This window comes from Henningerozyma blattae, chromosome 8, assembly GCF_000315915.1.
Source record: "Henningerozyma blattae CBS 6284 chromosome 8, complete genome".
In the NCBI taxonomy this organism is placed as follows: domain Eukaryota; kingdom Fungi; phylum Ascomycota; class Saccharomycetes; order Saccharomycetales; family Saccharomycetaceae; genus Henningerozyma; species Henningerozyma blattae.
Window position 1 is genome coordinate 70423 of NC_020192.1, and position 13460 is coordinate 83882.

General features: G+C 26.8%; 7 protein-coding genes and 1 non-coding gene across 8 annotated transcripts; 3 read left to right on the forward strand and 5 right to left on the reverse strand.

Annotated features, from left to right (window-relative positions):
- Nucleotides 1-793: 793 nt before the first annotated feature.
- CTK1 (cyclin-dependent serine/threonine protein kinase CTK1) lies at nucleotides 794-2971 on the forward strand (the record flags this gene model as incomplete). Its single annotated transcript, XM_004181801.1, has 1 exon — nucleotides 794-2971. The coding sequence occupies one exon, from the start codon at nucleotides 794-796 to the stop codon at nucleotides 2969-2971; it is 2178 nt and encodes a 725-aa protein (XP_004181849.1).
- Nucleotides 2972-3242: 271 nt separating this feature from the next.
- On the reverse strand, nucleotides 3243-3461 carry HSK3 (Hsk3p; the record flags this gene model as incomplete). Its single annotated transcript, XM_004181802.1, has 1 exon — nucleotides 3243-3461. One exon carries the CDS (start codon nucleotides 3459-3461, stop codon nucleotides 3243-3245), a length of 219 nt encoding a protein of 72 aa, XP_004181850.1.
- A 444-nt stretch (nucleotides 3462-3905) lies between these two features.
- TBLA0H00390 (uncharacterized protein) lies at nucleotides 3906-4517 on the forward strand (the record flags this gene model as incomplete). Its single annotated transcript, XM_004181803.1, has 1 exon — nucleotides 3906-4517. The coding sequence occupies one exon, from the start codon at nucleotides 3906-3908 to the stop codon at nucleotides 4515-4517; it is 612 nt and encodes a 203-aa protein (XP_004181851.1).
- Nucleotides 4518-5134: 617 nt separating this feature from the next.
- Nucleotides 5135-5494, reverse strand: MRPL31 (mitochondrial 54S ribosomal protein mL60; the record flags this gene model as incomplete). The annotated part of the gene is made up of 1 exon (XM_004181804.1): nucleotides 5135-5494. The coding sequence occupies one exon, from the start codon at nucleotides 5492-5494 to the stop codon at nucleotides 5135-5137; it is 360 nt and encodes a 119-aa protein (XP_004181852.1).
- Nucleotides 5495-5762: 268 nt separating this feature from the next.
- TBLA0H00410 (uncharacterized protein) lies at nucleotides 5763-7847 on the reverse strand (the record flags this gene model as incomplete). Its single annotated transcript, XM_004181805.1, has 1 exon — nucleotides 5763-7847. The coding sequence occupies one exon, from the start codon at nucleotides 7845-7847 to the stop codon at nucleotides 5763-5765; it is 2085 nt and encodes a 694-aa protein (XP_004181853.1).
- Nucleotides 7848-8657: 810 nt separating this feature from the next.
- TBLA0H00420 (uncharacterized protein) lies at nucleotides 8658-9551 on the reverse strand (the record flags this gene model as incomplete). Its single annotated transcript, XM_004181806.1, has 1 exon — nucleotides 8658-9551. The coding sequence occupies one exon, from the start codon at nucleotides 9549-9551 to the stop codon at nucleotides 8658-8660; it is 894 nt and encodes a 297-aa protein (XP_004181854.1).
- Nucleotides 9552-10506: 955 nt separating this feature from the next.
- On the reverse strand, nucleotides 10507-10578 carry TBLA0Htrna7Q. The gene has a single exon. It is a non-coding gene; the product is annotated as a tRNA-Gln (tRNA).
- Nucleotides 10579-11308: 730 nt separating this feature from the next.
- On the forward strand, nucleotides 11309-13027 carry SNU56 (Snu56p; the record flags this gene model as incomplete). The annotated part of the gene is made up of 1 exon (XM_004181807.1): nucleotides 11309-13027. The coding sequence occupies one exon, from the start codon at nucleotides 11309-11311 to the stop codon at nucleotides 13025-13027; it is 1719 nt and encodes a 572-aa protein (XP_004181855.1).
- Between the last annotated feature and the right edge of the window lie 433 nt (nucleotides 13028-13460).

Below are 13460 nucleotides of genomic sequence, written 5' to 3' on the forward strand. Positions count from 1 at the left end.
TCGATTGATCTTATCTGGTAAAAAGATCATGCTCAAATATAAAGAAATTATCGTGTTACCTCAGCATAGATATAAAAGCCTCATAAATAACAACAATAATAAGAATTTAAATTACTATAAATATAATTCTGTTTAAACTCAAATTATTGTTATTATAGCTTTCCACGTGATCAGCAATTTTTAAATTTTCATTTTCCATTTTATTTTCCAATACAGAAATGAGATGCGAAAAATTAAGACCAAGATGGATTGAAAAACTAATATCATCAAACATGAATACTTAACTATTGAAGGTTAGATTTAGGAAAAAAAAATGTTATGGAAGTTCAGAAATACACAGTATAGAGTTTATAGATCCATCCTGATTGTATTTCAGCTTATTTTAATTCAATCCAATTAAGAACATTAACCATTAGCTTCCATTTACATTTTGGCGGAACTATATCACTTTTTTTTATTTGATATTTTTTTTAGAATTCTCTTTGTTTGAGCCTATATTAAAAGCAAGAAAACACACAAGTTAAAACAGTTTATTACATTCACGATAGACACTCCACTACACGATATACCACCTCATTTTTTCATTCTCCAATTTCACACCTTTTTTTTTTGACTTTTACGATATAATACATAATCTAGCATTTTTTTTAAACTTTAACCTACTTCTCCCAACTATCCCTTTGTACATCCCTTTGCATCTTTCCTTTTACATAATATAACCACATAATTTTTACTCGAATATACTTGTTTATTATTTTACTTTTATTATTAATATTAATACTACTTTTTAACAATGGCGTTTCATGACAGAGAAAGATCCTCCAAAATTGGTAGCAATAATTCCAATCCACAATCTACCGGTTCTAATACGTCCAATGCAAGCAAACGAAACTATATCACCAAGCATATTCCTAGAGGGCCAAGGAAGAGGCCTTCCAACAATAGCAACATTTCTAATAGCAATGAGCACACTTCAACAGATTATAATGATAGCCTAAGTAATAATCCATTAGCCAAACGACTAAAACCAGCCCATACTCACCAGAACAACTCAATAAATAATGCCGATAATCGGTATAAAGAAAAGAGTTCTTCAAGGACAAATTCTCGATATCGTGGGGCAAATGATCAAAGTAATAATACCAGTAACAGTACAAATTCTAATGATCGTTATTTAAATAGTAATTCAAGAAGAAGAAACAGTCATCGTAGAAGTCAAAATTCAAATTCAGGCCCAAATTCTGGAAATAATACACGGTCGAGTTCACGTTATCAAGGACAAATAAATAATAGTAATTCAAGGTATAACACTTCAAATCAACATGATGACACTAATAATAAAAATGATTCAAATTATTCCATAACAAATGTAACAGAAAATGAGGAACTCATCTCTAGGAAAAATATGAGTAATTCAGCTTCAAGATATGGGAAGAAAGGCAGGAATATTAGATATTCTAATACTAGTGGTAGTACTACTAATCAAAAGGGAATTATTACAAATAGCAGAAATTCAAACGATCGTAGCACAAATGGTAGCACATATAACGATATTAAACTAAGACTACCGAAAGGACCAAAATCATTCACTTCCACTACTGATATCTCAACCACTTCTTCAAATCTACCTAATTCAAATAAAAATACAAATTTACATATAGATATCAATTCTAATAATGCTAATAATAATATAATTAGTCAAATAAGCAAGCATATTAAATTTTCAATTTTAAAGCAAAAGAGAAGCTCCTCAGTTTATGAAAGACTATTACAGGTTGGTGAAGGTACCTATGGTAAAGTTTATAAAGCTAAAAATAGGATCAACTGGAGAAATTGTTGCATTGAAAAACTAAGGTTAGAAGGTGAAAAGGAGGGCTTTCCAATAACATCTATTCGAGAAGTTAAATTATTACAAACTTTTAATCATGAAAATATTTCAAAATTAACTGAAATCATGTGTGAATCACAGAGGATCATTTATATGATATTTGAATATTCTGATAATGATTTATCGGGTATATTATTAGATAAAAAATTGACAATTAAACCTAATCAGTGTAAACATTTATTTAAACAGTTATTGTTGGGTATTGATTATTTGCACGATAATTTTATTTTACATCGAGATATAAAAGGTTCAAACATTCTCGTTAATAATAAAGGCATATTAAAAATAACAGACTTTGGTTTAGCACGTAAAATGAAATTAAATTACAATATTAATAATGATGATAATAGCAATAAAAATAATATGCAATATTCAGAGCCCCCACCTGAAAATGATTACACGAATAGAGTTATAACGTTATGGTATAGGCCACCTGAGCTTTTAATGGGTACTACAAATTATTCAAGTGAAGTTGATATGTGGGGATGTGGATGTTTATTAGTCGAACTATTTAATAAGACAGCCATTTTCCAAGGTATTAACGAAATTGAGCAAATAAATTCCATATTTAAAATATTAGGTACTCCAAATTTAAATACATGGCCAGAATTTCATAAAATGCCATGGTTCTTCATGATATTGCCCTTCTTGAAACAAAACTATGAATTTAAGTATTTTGAGAAATTTAGAAAATTATTGCCCACCGAGGAATGTTATAATCTATCACTGGGTTTATTAGATTATAATCCAAAGAAAAGATTAAATGCTAAGGAAGCTTTGAACAGTCAATATTTTAAGGAGGATCCATTACCAGAGCCATTGGTTTTAGAAGGATACGTTGGAAGACATGAATATGAAGTGAAGCAAGCGAGAAAATTGCAAAAGAAAAAAGAGAGCGGTTCTGGTTTGGGTTCTCATAATACTAATAATAATACTGGTAATAATAACAACAATAATTCCAGCCATAACCCTAGCGTAATCAATCATACAAATTCTAATTCTAATTCTAATTCTAATACACATTCTAGCAGAAGTAGAAGTACTAGCATAAGTGCTGATGCCAGCTTGAATACTAAAAAGTGAGAATGATTAGCCAGCTCATGATGTATATATATGTATATATTGTGTACATTTATATAGCGATTTTTTTTTCAAAAAACACTATATAAATTAAAATCTGCATAAACCAAGTATTTTTCACCCATTTTTACCATTAAAATGATACATTGTTAAAAATAATATGAGATATATAAGGTAAAAATAAGATATTATACATAAAAATTATAACTGTAAAATATGTTAATGCAAACCTAGAGAATGAGTATCATAGAATATAAAAACTTAGAAATATAAATCAGTTTATTGGATCGTTTCTATTAGAAAATCTCTCTTCAAAGCATTCTTTTGAACCAAAAAACCAGGCATAATTAATTTTCCCTATTTGATCTATCATGTTTTTATTAACAGAATTATTCAGTTTCACTAACTCTCCATTTGTTATTTTTAAATTATTTTGAAGTGTTTCCAGTTGTTGAGCAAGATGTTGATATTGTCTTTCTTTAGTGGGGTTCATAATGTATCTGTATTCTGAAACTTGTTATTGATATAATCTTTCTTGAAACAATATATTATTTTAAGCACTACATATTCGATATTGAACAATAGTAGATGTTTTAGATCTGTTTAGTTTTTGCGTATTGCAAATTCTAACATGGGGTGTACTGGTGTATTGTTAAGTGTAAAGCTATTGTTAAAAAACGATTATTAAAAGTTGCTTATAATTGAATAAAACCATTTTTCTTAAAGGGACAAGACAATAAAATCTTGTTGTGGTTAAAATATAACCTTTCATTCCAAGAGTTTTTTCTTCATTAAAGAAAAATATTTAAATAATAAAGCACTAAGAAATATTGTGTTTTGCTTTATTATGAATTGAAGGGAAAATAGCATTAAAACAATACAAGCAATAACTAGCTAATATTCTACCTCTAATTATCCCATTGCAGAAACTGTCATAATGCAAAGTCATTTACAAGACGCTCAAGCTTTACTGGCAGAAGTTACTGAGAGTTTCCAATCAGAAAGAGAAACAAAACAAATACAAAATATTAATAGGACGATAAATGAGATACGATCTACTACTGAAGCACAAATAGCTGTGAAGTCTAATAAGCTTCATATCCTCCAACAGCAAGTTGATACCAATAGTAATCAAATTCAATTACTTCAAGATATGATTCATAATATAAATGATCAATCACAGGGGCCCGATGAAGTTTTAGCTTTATTAAATACTACTAAAGTGGAGCTAAAATCCTTGGAAAATGAAGTCTCACAGTTACAGGATCTCTATTATACTCTTGAAGATGAGGCAGCTAAAGAGCACTCTTTGCAACAACTAATAGCAGTCGAACATCATCATGCTACTGATAATAAGGATCTAATTAATGCAAGCCAGATAGCTGCATTTGGCTTATTAGCAGGTATTAATCCATCTTATAATTTAGATCATGTATTATTGATGGATAATAAAGGTAAGGTGCATCAAATTAAAAAAGATGATACCTTATCACAATTTGAAACAACGCAAAAGATTTGGAAATTGATAGAAGAAAGAGTAAATAAATAAATCTAAACTCAAATAACACAAAAGAATGTAAAATGTTGTGTGATATTTTGCAATACTAATGGATCTTGGAACTCTTAACAATAAGCGGTAAACCCTAATCTCAATAAGTTTGAGCTAAATTGCAGTTGACTTATAGGGCTATCTAAGGACTGTCAAATATTAATATATATTATTTTGATTATTTTTGTCTCAACAAGCTATTTTGAAAAAATTGTTGGTAAATTTACATCGATATTTTAATCTACTGATATATTTGCTGCTCTCCAGTTTCAATTTCGTGATTAGCACTAATTGTGTATATCTATTCTATATCACATTTAATCTATTGATGTAAGTATAATATAATAAGTTTCGTCAATATTGACATTATGTAACATACGGTTATCTGTCTGAGTTTGTTGGAATAACAACTATAACTAAAAAAATTAATACTAAATTTGGTTAATTATCAGCTTGAGCTTATATGTACTTAGTTTATGTGGTTATGTAGCATTAATCATACAAATTTGAATTTTTTTTAATATATGCATATTGGTTTATAGACGTCTATATACAGGTTTTCTTAATAAAGTAAATAATAACGTTACTAATATCTTAAAATTAACCAACAAATTGTATTAATAGTTTTCAGGATTAGTTCTTTGAGATATTTTTGTCCATTTGGGTACATGATGAACACTTTTACGATAGCCCCTAACTTTTTTATCAAATACTGTATATTTATCTCGTGGTAGCATTTGACTCTCTTTTGGAAAAATTTTGGAATTATTTAGATCTTTAACTATCTGCGGTAGAATTAATGGTTCTCCTAGAGATTGTGTTTTTAATAATTCTTGTTTTAGACCGGTCGTTACAGTTTCAATCACTTTATCTATTTGAGTCAATCTCCCTCTTAAACGTTGTTTTTGAGGTCTTGACATTCGCCATGATCTCTTCCATAGCAAACCTCCCAGCAATGGTTGACTAACTTTAAACATGATTTCGTAGTTATTACTTTTTTGCTTATGGTAGTGTATTTGTAGACATATAAGTCATTGTATGTTAAAAGGTTTTATACTTGTATATTATAATTATCGAATTCTTACTTGGGCTCAATATGCTAAGGGCATGAAAAAACGGAATTAATAGAACGGCGCTAGCAAATCATTTTCCACAAAAGATGTATGATATAAAATTTTTAATAAAATCATTGATTAAAATCTAGTATATAGTACAGCATTCTTTGTATTTACATTATATACATTTCTATAAGGCTAATAGATCTATATCATTATTAAAGTTAGCCTTGTTTGCATTATTATTGATATTAATATTGGTATTGTTATTAGTATTGCTAATAGAGTCGTTCGAATGACTGTTATCGTTATCATCTAGATCAATTAGTAAATCATCGCCATCGTCCATATTTTCTGATTTTAAATGTTTTATATCTTCTAAGTTTGTATTTTGTTTTGCTTCACGAATTTTATTTGGATTGAGGTAATAAATAGAAGTGATACTACCTAGTTCTTTAATTAAAATATTGACTAATTCCTCATTTAATTGGTTGATACTAGTATTAATTTGAGGTAGTTTTGTATTACTAACCAATTCGTTAATTAATCTAAAGTCATTTAAATTTTCTGAATGTTTTAATATTCTATCATATATGATACTGATATCCTTCAAATCTACTGAGATTGAATCAGTTAAACATTTATTAACAACATTATGTATCAAAGATTTATTTGCAAGTTGGAAATATAATTTAATAGAGGTAATTAATAAATTGAATTGAGTAACATCTTCTTCTTCATTAAAATTATTTAAAAACCCTTTTAGTTTCTCCTCGATATTGAACCCATTTTCAATAGTGGTATTTTGAAATGTATGATAGTATTCACTTAGAAGCCATAGATAATTACTCTTTGCAAGTGGATCAATTAGTTGTATTTCTGGTTCATCTAAATCCTGAATTATGAAATTTATTAGATCTTCTGATAATTCGAATGAATCAGTTGCAGCTCTAAAATAACGAATCAAATTACATATACCTATCAAGCATTCATCTCTATAGATATCTTGAGGCATCAACATTGAAATTAGATAGTTTTCAATATTCTTCTGATATTTAGTATTGCCACTTTTAATAACAACTTCTATTAAACTTTTAATTGAATTTAATGCTATATCCAATTCAAAATCACGACAATACTCCATTAATTCATTAATAATTATCTTGGTTTGTTTTGAATCGTTTTTATCAATTAATTTTGGTAAAATTTTTATTTTTTCTAATTTGATATAGGTTGGTTCAATATCATGAATTAAAAATACATTATAATCTTTTAATAATAAATTAGGATATTTTGTTACAATAATATTGACATTCTTTAAAATAACATATTGAATCTCTGGAGAATAATTTAACAGTGATAGAACGCTTGATCTTATTTTCTTTAGTAGAGTTTCATTATTTTCTTGGCCACTTATTTTCAAATTATTAAGTATAATTTTAATTGTATTCATTATTATAGTGGCATTATTATTTGAAAGATAAAGTGCAGTAGCTTTGATTATCATTTTGGCTTCAGGTTTATCCTTAGCATTATGTCTAGAAATGATATCTAATAATGTAACTCTTGTCCATTCATTACAATCGGGTAAAAATCTCAAGAATTTTTTAAGATTATCTTTAATCAATTTAGCAATATCAATTTTCTTGGTTACTATTGAATTTTCAGTTGAATCAAATCTAATGATTTCTAATAATGAAATAATTAAGTCGGCTAAAACATTGCTATTAGTCTCATTAGAAACCATTGAGATCAAATCGTCAATGACACCAATCTTTAAGCAAATGTCTTTATTGATTTTAAATAATTTCGCAACACAAAAGACAGCTGATTTTCTTACATATGGATCATTATCTTGTAAAGTTCTTCTTAAAGGTTCTTCAATATAATCCACAATTGTCTGTGTTTTGATCATTGACATTGTCTTAATTGCCATAGATCTGATCAAAGGATTTGGATCTCTTGAATCAGTGACAAACGTATTTACGATTAAAATACACAACTCTGGATAAATATCAGCATAATTTAGTACATATAGATACACCAATTTCTTTTGTTCAATATCATTGGTAGCAATATTTTTAACAATATCAGGAAATAATTTAGACATATCTTTGCCTAATGTCATTTGTTTAATTGTAGTTTTGATGGCATCCTTTCTTGTTTGAGGATAGGAAGAGACTAGTCCATTTCGAATTTCTCCAATTTCACCTTTGGCTGAGATTGTTGGAGCAATTCTAATCTTTTCCTTAAAAAATTTGGTAAAAGGCTGCATTATTTGTCTTCCATATGCTTCCAGATTTCAACGTTGTTTTATTTTCAATTTATTTTATTTTTTTTCTTTAATTGTTTATTAAATATTAATAGGCACAGTTAAAACAGGGGAATTGGCGTATGAATGAGATGTTTTTTTTTAAATTACAGATAAAAAATCCGAACTAGCAATTAGATGTCAATATATAATGATATCCAATAGCTAGTATCTAATCTGGTTATGTGGATTTATATAAAATAAAATAAATAAATACAGTAATTGAAGCTAAGATTTGTTACACCCTCTTTTATAACTTTAATGAACATTTATTTTGTCATGTAACATTTTTCGGCATTGGACTAACGAACTTCGCATCGCAAAACTGGTAGCGCCATATTTCTTTTGAAGTTATTTAAGGATTTCAATAATATTTTCATTTAAGAGTTGCAATAATATATTTATTAAGGAATCGATATTTGCAGAATAGTAAGGATTTTATTATAAAAGAACATATTGATTTCTATAGAGTATATATAGATATTTCGTAAGCTAAACAAGCAAGTAATTAAGCAAATATTATGATATTAACTTGATAAAACAATAGATATATATTTATTTATCTACTTATATATTTTTAATATAATTATTAAGACAGTGGGGGTATTTACCTTAGCAACTATTTGGTAATATAGCTTCTTTATAGATTTATTTATGTTTCCTATAAATTTTCATTTTCTATTGAGACACCATCCAAAGTATGGTAATCTTGATCCGTATATTCCGTTTCTTGTAATTCATTTGTTGTTTCAAAATCATCATTAATTAAATTCTTCAGTAAAAATTTTTTCCAAATCTTGAATTTTTAATGGGAGGATCGTTATTATTTATAGTAGATGGTGGGAAGGTATTCTTGGGAACTTTTATATTATCAGGATCTAAAAAATGAGAAGCCACAGCAAAATAAGTGTAACAGATGTGTAAGTTATAACAATTGATAATTCTTTGATCAATATTATTTAATAAAGTTGATATTATTTCCTCACCATAAGCTCTTTTACAAAGTGTGGAACCTACGTGGAAACTAATATGAAACATTAAACAATTATACCAATCATTCAAAGAGCTTTTTAATTCATGATATTTAGATCCTAATTTCATAGCTTCTTCATCTAAGAAAAATTTAATCTCAAAATTGGATGATCTATTATATTTTTGTTTCAATTTAGTAATGGCTTTGTTAGTCAAGAGATAATAAAAAGTTGACCAACCTACATAATTCAGTACTAAATCATTTTTAGTGAAAGTAGCATTATTTCCATCAGAATAATATTTAAAGAAAAATGTAAACTGAGGTAAAATAATTAAAGAATAGACATATAATTTATAACTTTCTTTCCCAAAAATCATAAAATATTTAACCGACGATTTAGAGATATTGAAATTATACACTTTAGTTTTTTCATTTAAGACAAATCTTTTAGATTCCATAAATAATGAAGAAATCAAAAGTGTCATAAAACTTATTTTTGAAATATATTTTTGATTTGATGTAAGAAGTTCCAATCCAAAAGGATCTGGACGAAATTTTTGGACCAATTTCTCAAACATAGTGAGATGACTCCACACAATAATCTGTGATAAATATATTTGGATGTCAAATATTTTATATTGAAAACAGGAAATTATATCTAAAATGGTACTTTCAGGTAAAAAAGGTTCCGACATTTTATATTTTATAATAATCTTGAATTGAATTTAGGTATATCGTCTATATAATATGAATTAGAAAAAAATTTAAAGTCAAACACTTTGCCATAGTTTGAAAATTATTTGTTTTATATACCTAGAATATTTTGTCATCTCTTTTTTACTTTTCTGAATGCAAATCCTTTTGAAATTGTGACATTAATAAAAATAAAATAAATTTATGACGCGTTTTTGGCCAAATAGGAGTAATTTCCTAGCAAAGCAATTATTACGAGATGTATTCGAGTTGTATTTTATTTTTTTTTTCAATGAATTTTAGCTTATTTAATTAGAAATTATTTCAAAAATAATTGAGATGACATGGTTTTTTTTAAGTTGATTAATTTTAGGATAAATTTAATTGAGTTTAAAAGAGACATATTGAAAAAGCAATCTTGAAATGTATTTATAATTTACACACAACATTGAAATTATTAAAAATTACAAATAAAAGAGAAAAAACATGCAAATATAATAAACTGAAATAAAATAAACAATCGAATATAGAAAAAGAGAAGCCAGTTAGTGTTAAGAATTACTATGATTAAATGTAAAACTATCTTATCACGTGGCTGTGCAAAAAATTGTAAATGTCACGTAGTGTGAGCTACTTTAGTCACGTGTATAAATCAGGATCACATGATAACGGAATGAACATGTAGATTAACAAGTAAGTGAATCATGAACATAAATTCCATTTAAGAATCTAAAGCTAAAAGAATAAACTAGAGGGTTAAAGTAGAACAAAAAGAACGAAATACAAAAGATGGAAGTGTATAGTGAACAAATCGGAACGTAATAATAATAATATTTAACTTACAAAGGCTCAGGTATATAGTTGGATAGTTTAATAAACAGTTGGTATTAAACTAGCAGCCAAAAAAGATATACTACTGGGAGTAGCAAAGCTTAAAATTGTTACAGTAAAAAAGAAAGGTCCTACCCGGATTCGAACCGGGGTTGTCCGGATCAAAACCGAAAGTGATAACCACTACACTATAGGACCCGTAATTCTTGAAAATTTAGTTTTAATGTTTCATTAAAACGACATAGGTAGAGAATTTGTGAGAATTGATCCTGTTTAATAGAATCAAATATTTGTCAACACTTAATTGTTTTCTTAAAAACAATTTAGATGATAAAACTGTAACGTAAATGGTGACCATATATAATTCGAATGAATCAAGCATACTTTTAAATAATATAAACCATAGTTCAATCTCGTTTAGAGTTTAGTGATAATTCATTTAGATTTAAGCATATATATATATATATATATATATATATATATATTATCTGACTATCAAAATAAAAATAAAATAACGTGTTAACATGTTACAATATGGCAAGCATTCTGAGTTGTATCATAACTCCGTGTTGAACTGTACGTAAAAGCGATGATATAATTAGTTGATTTAATTTTCCAACAAACTTAATTTTCCAGCAAACTTAATTTACTGGGATTCAAGAGAGTTAGACATTGTTATACAGTGTTTAAGATGTAAAGATGATTACTTTATTTAGACATATATAGTAAATAATATAATTAAAATGAATATATTTCTTAAATAGTGTTTTTCGATATAAAAAGAAAAACACATTTTAAACAATAAGTCACGTGATAAAAGTATTTTACCACTTAATAGAAAATGATATAATCATATTCCAGCAAATAAAGCACTTACTATAAGTTTAAATAACAATAAAAATTAGAAAATATAGTATAATTCAGTAATATGTCCAATAATATTAATAGTTTAAAAAGACCCAGATCAAAGGCAGAGGAGGATATATTTATTAAAGATAAATCGAATAATTCTCAACCTTTAATAACCAATGTTAGTATTGGAAGTAAAAAAAAAATTAGAAAGTTAAATACTAATGAATTCTACGAAGATTTAACTTTTAATAGGTGCTTTGAGAAAATAAAGAAATACTTGGCAGGTAATGACCATATCATTAAAGGAAGTGTGATATTTATACCAATTGAATTTAATAGGAAGAAAATTTATGATATTAAATTTAACAATAAGGAGTTCGATGACGAAGAAACGGATGATGAATTGGATACCAATAATTTCAAAAATATACGAAATTGTATTAATCAATTATATAGATTCATTCCGAAGGATAAATTAACATTACATTTCCCAATAAATAATAAATTTGGTCCAATTTATTTACAATTGAAAAATTTTAATTATTCAGAATGTTGTATGGTTATTACAATCATATTATCGTTTAAAAATAAAAAATGGGTAGCTCCAAATAGAATATCAGATTTATCGATTATTAATTCTTATGATGAAAAGACTAATTATTTAAACTTAAATTCCATTTTAATGGAGAACATTTCATTAGCAGGTTCGATTTATTTGCCAAAAAATATAATATTAGAAGATATGACAAATGTTAAGGATAAAGATATTGAAAAAGATTGGATAAAATTTATTAAACCATGCAAATTTGAAAATTTAATGAGCTTTAAAGAATTTTATGTAAAATTTTCCATTAATAAAAATTATTTTTATTTCATGATAAATTTAGTAAATTTTTTCAAAAGAATAAAATTTGGTCATATAAAAAAATATATCAATCAAACTTTTAAAAATGAAATTTATTCTTATGCAGGAATATTAAAATTAAACGTTTATGAAGTTCCCTATATAGGCCAAGATTTATTTGACATGAATAGATTGATAAAAATTAATAAACCATTAATTGAAAATTCCAAAAACAATCTGGTTACTTATATCAACGATCTGATCGAATATGATACAAATATAATATCTGAAGAAAACCCCATTAATCAAATTGCTACCAAACCTAGTAAATCTGGTAAAGTATTAAATCAACATGTTAAATCAATACCCAATTCAAATAATCAAAGACAATCTGCAACTCGTAATACAAATACCACCATAAATACTACCCAGTCAAGACAATTAGATAGAAATATAAATCAACAACAACCGCAACGATATAATAGTGGTACAAATACAAATCAAAGAAATTATCCTGTAGGACAGCGGTATGGTACTTCTAACAATGTCAACAACCAGCTTCAGCCTAATAGGCCAGCATCCCATTTTATGACACAAGACCAAATCAAAGAGCATTGTCAATCCACTGTAAAAGCATCAATGCATTCAATCAAATCAAAATCGTTGTACCAGATCATTAAGGCCTATGTCAAATGTCCAAGGCATAAATATGCAGATATTATATACCAAAATTTAAATGATCTTCGTGGTAAATCAAATTGTAATATAGTTATTTTACATTTAAACAATTTGCATGAATCCATTAATTGGTTTCAAACATTAGACGTTTCAAAATATACACAACATATCCAACAACCTCATCAGAGTACTGTAAGAGTAATTAGTATCGGTGGAACAGCAAAGGATATTCTAACTGCACTAGACTTAATTGATAATATACTAAGTAAATAAATTATATATGTAACGTAATAAAATCATATTATTTATGCATAATGTACATATATTTAGCATTTTTTTTACAGTTTATTTCTATATTCTTTTTTCATATCATTATTCATGTCAGACCATATATAGTGATATTATTATTCAGTACATCTAGCTAATGACTTCTTTTATTTACCCATAAAATATTTGTCGTCAAATTTGAGACACGTAAATTATTTTTAGTGCTTCGAAATTTTCATCTCATCGGAATGTTGAAAACAGTTTGGTAAATTGTAAATAAAGAAGTTTCATCAAAAAGAGGAAAGATCCAATTAAAGATTTCTTGATGGAAAAGTGGAAGCCAAGAAGGAAAGACACTAGATTTAAATAACACACAGAACAGTTTGCTAACTTCATTAAATAATTGTTAGCTGTTGGCATTTAATTATATATTCATAAA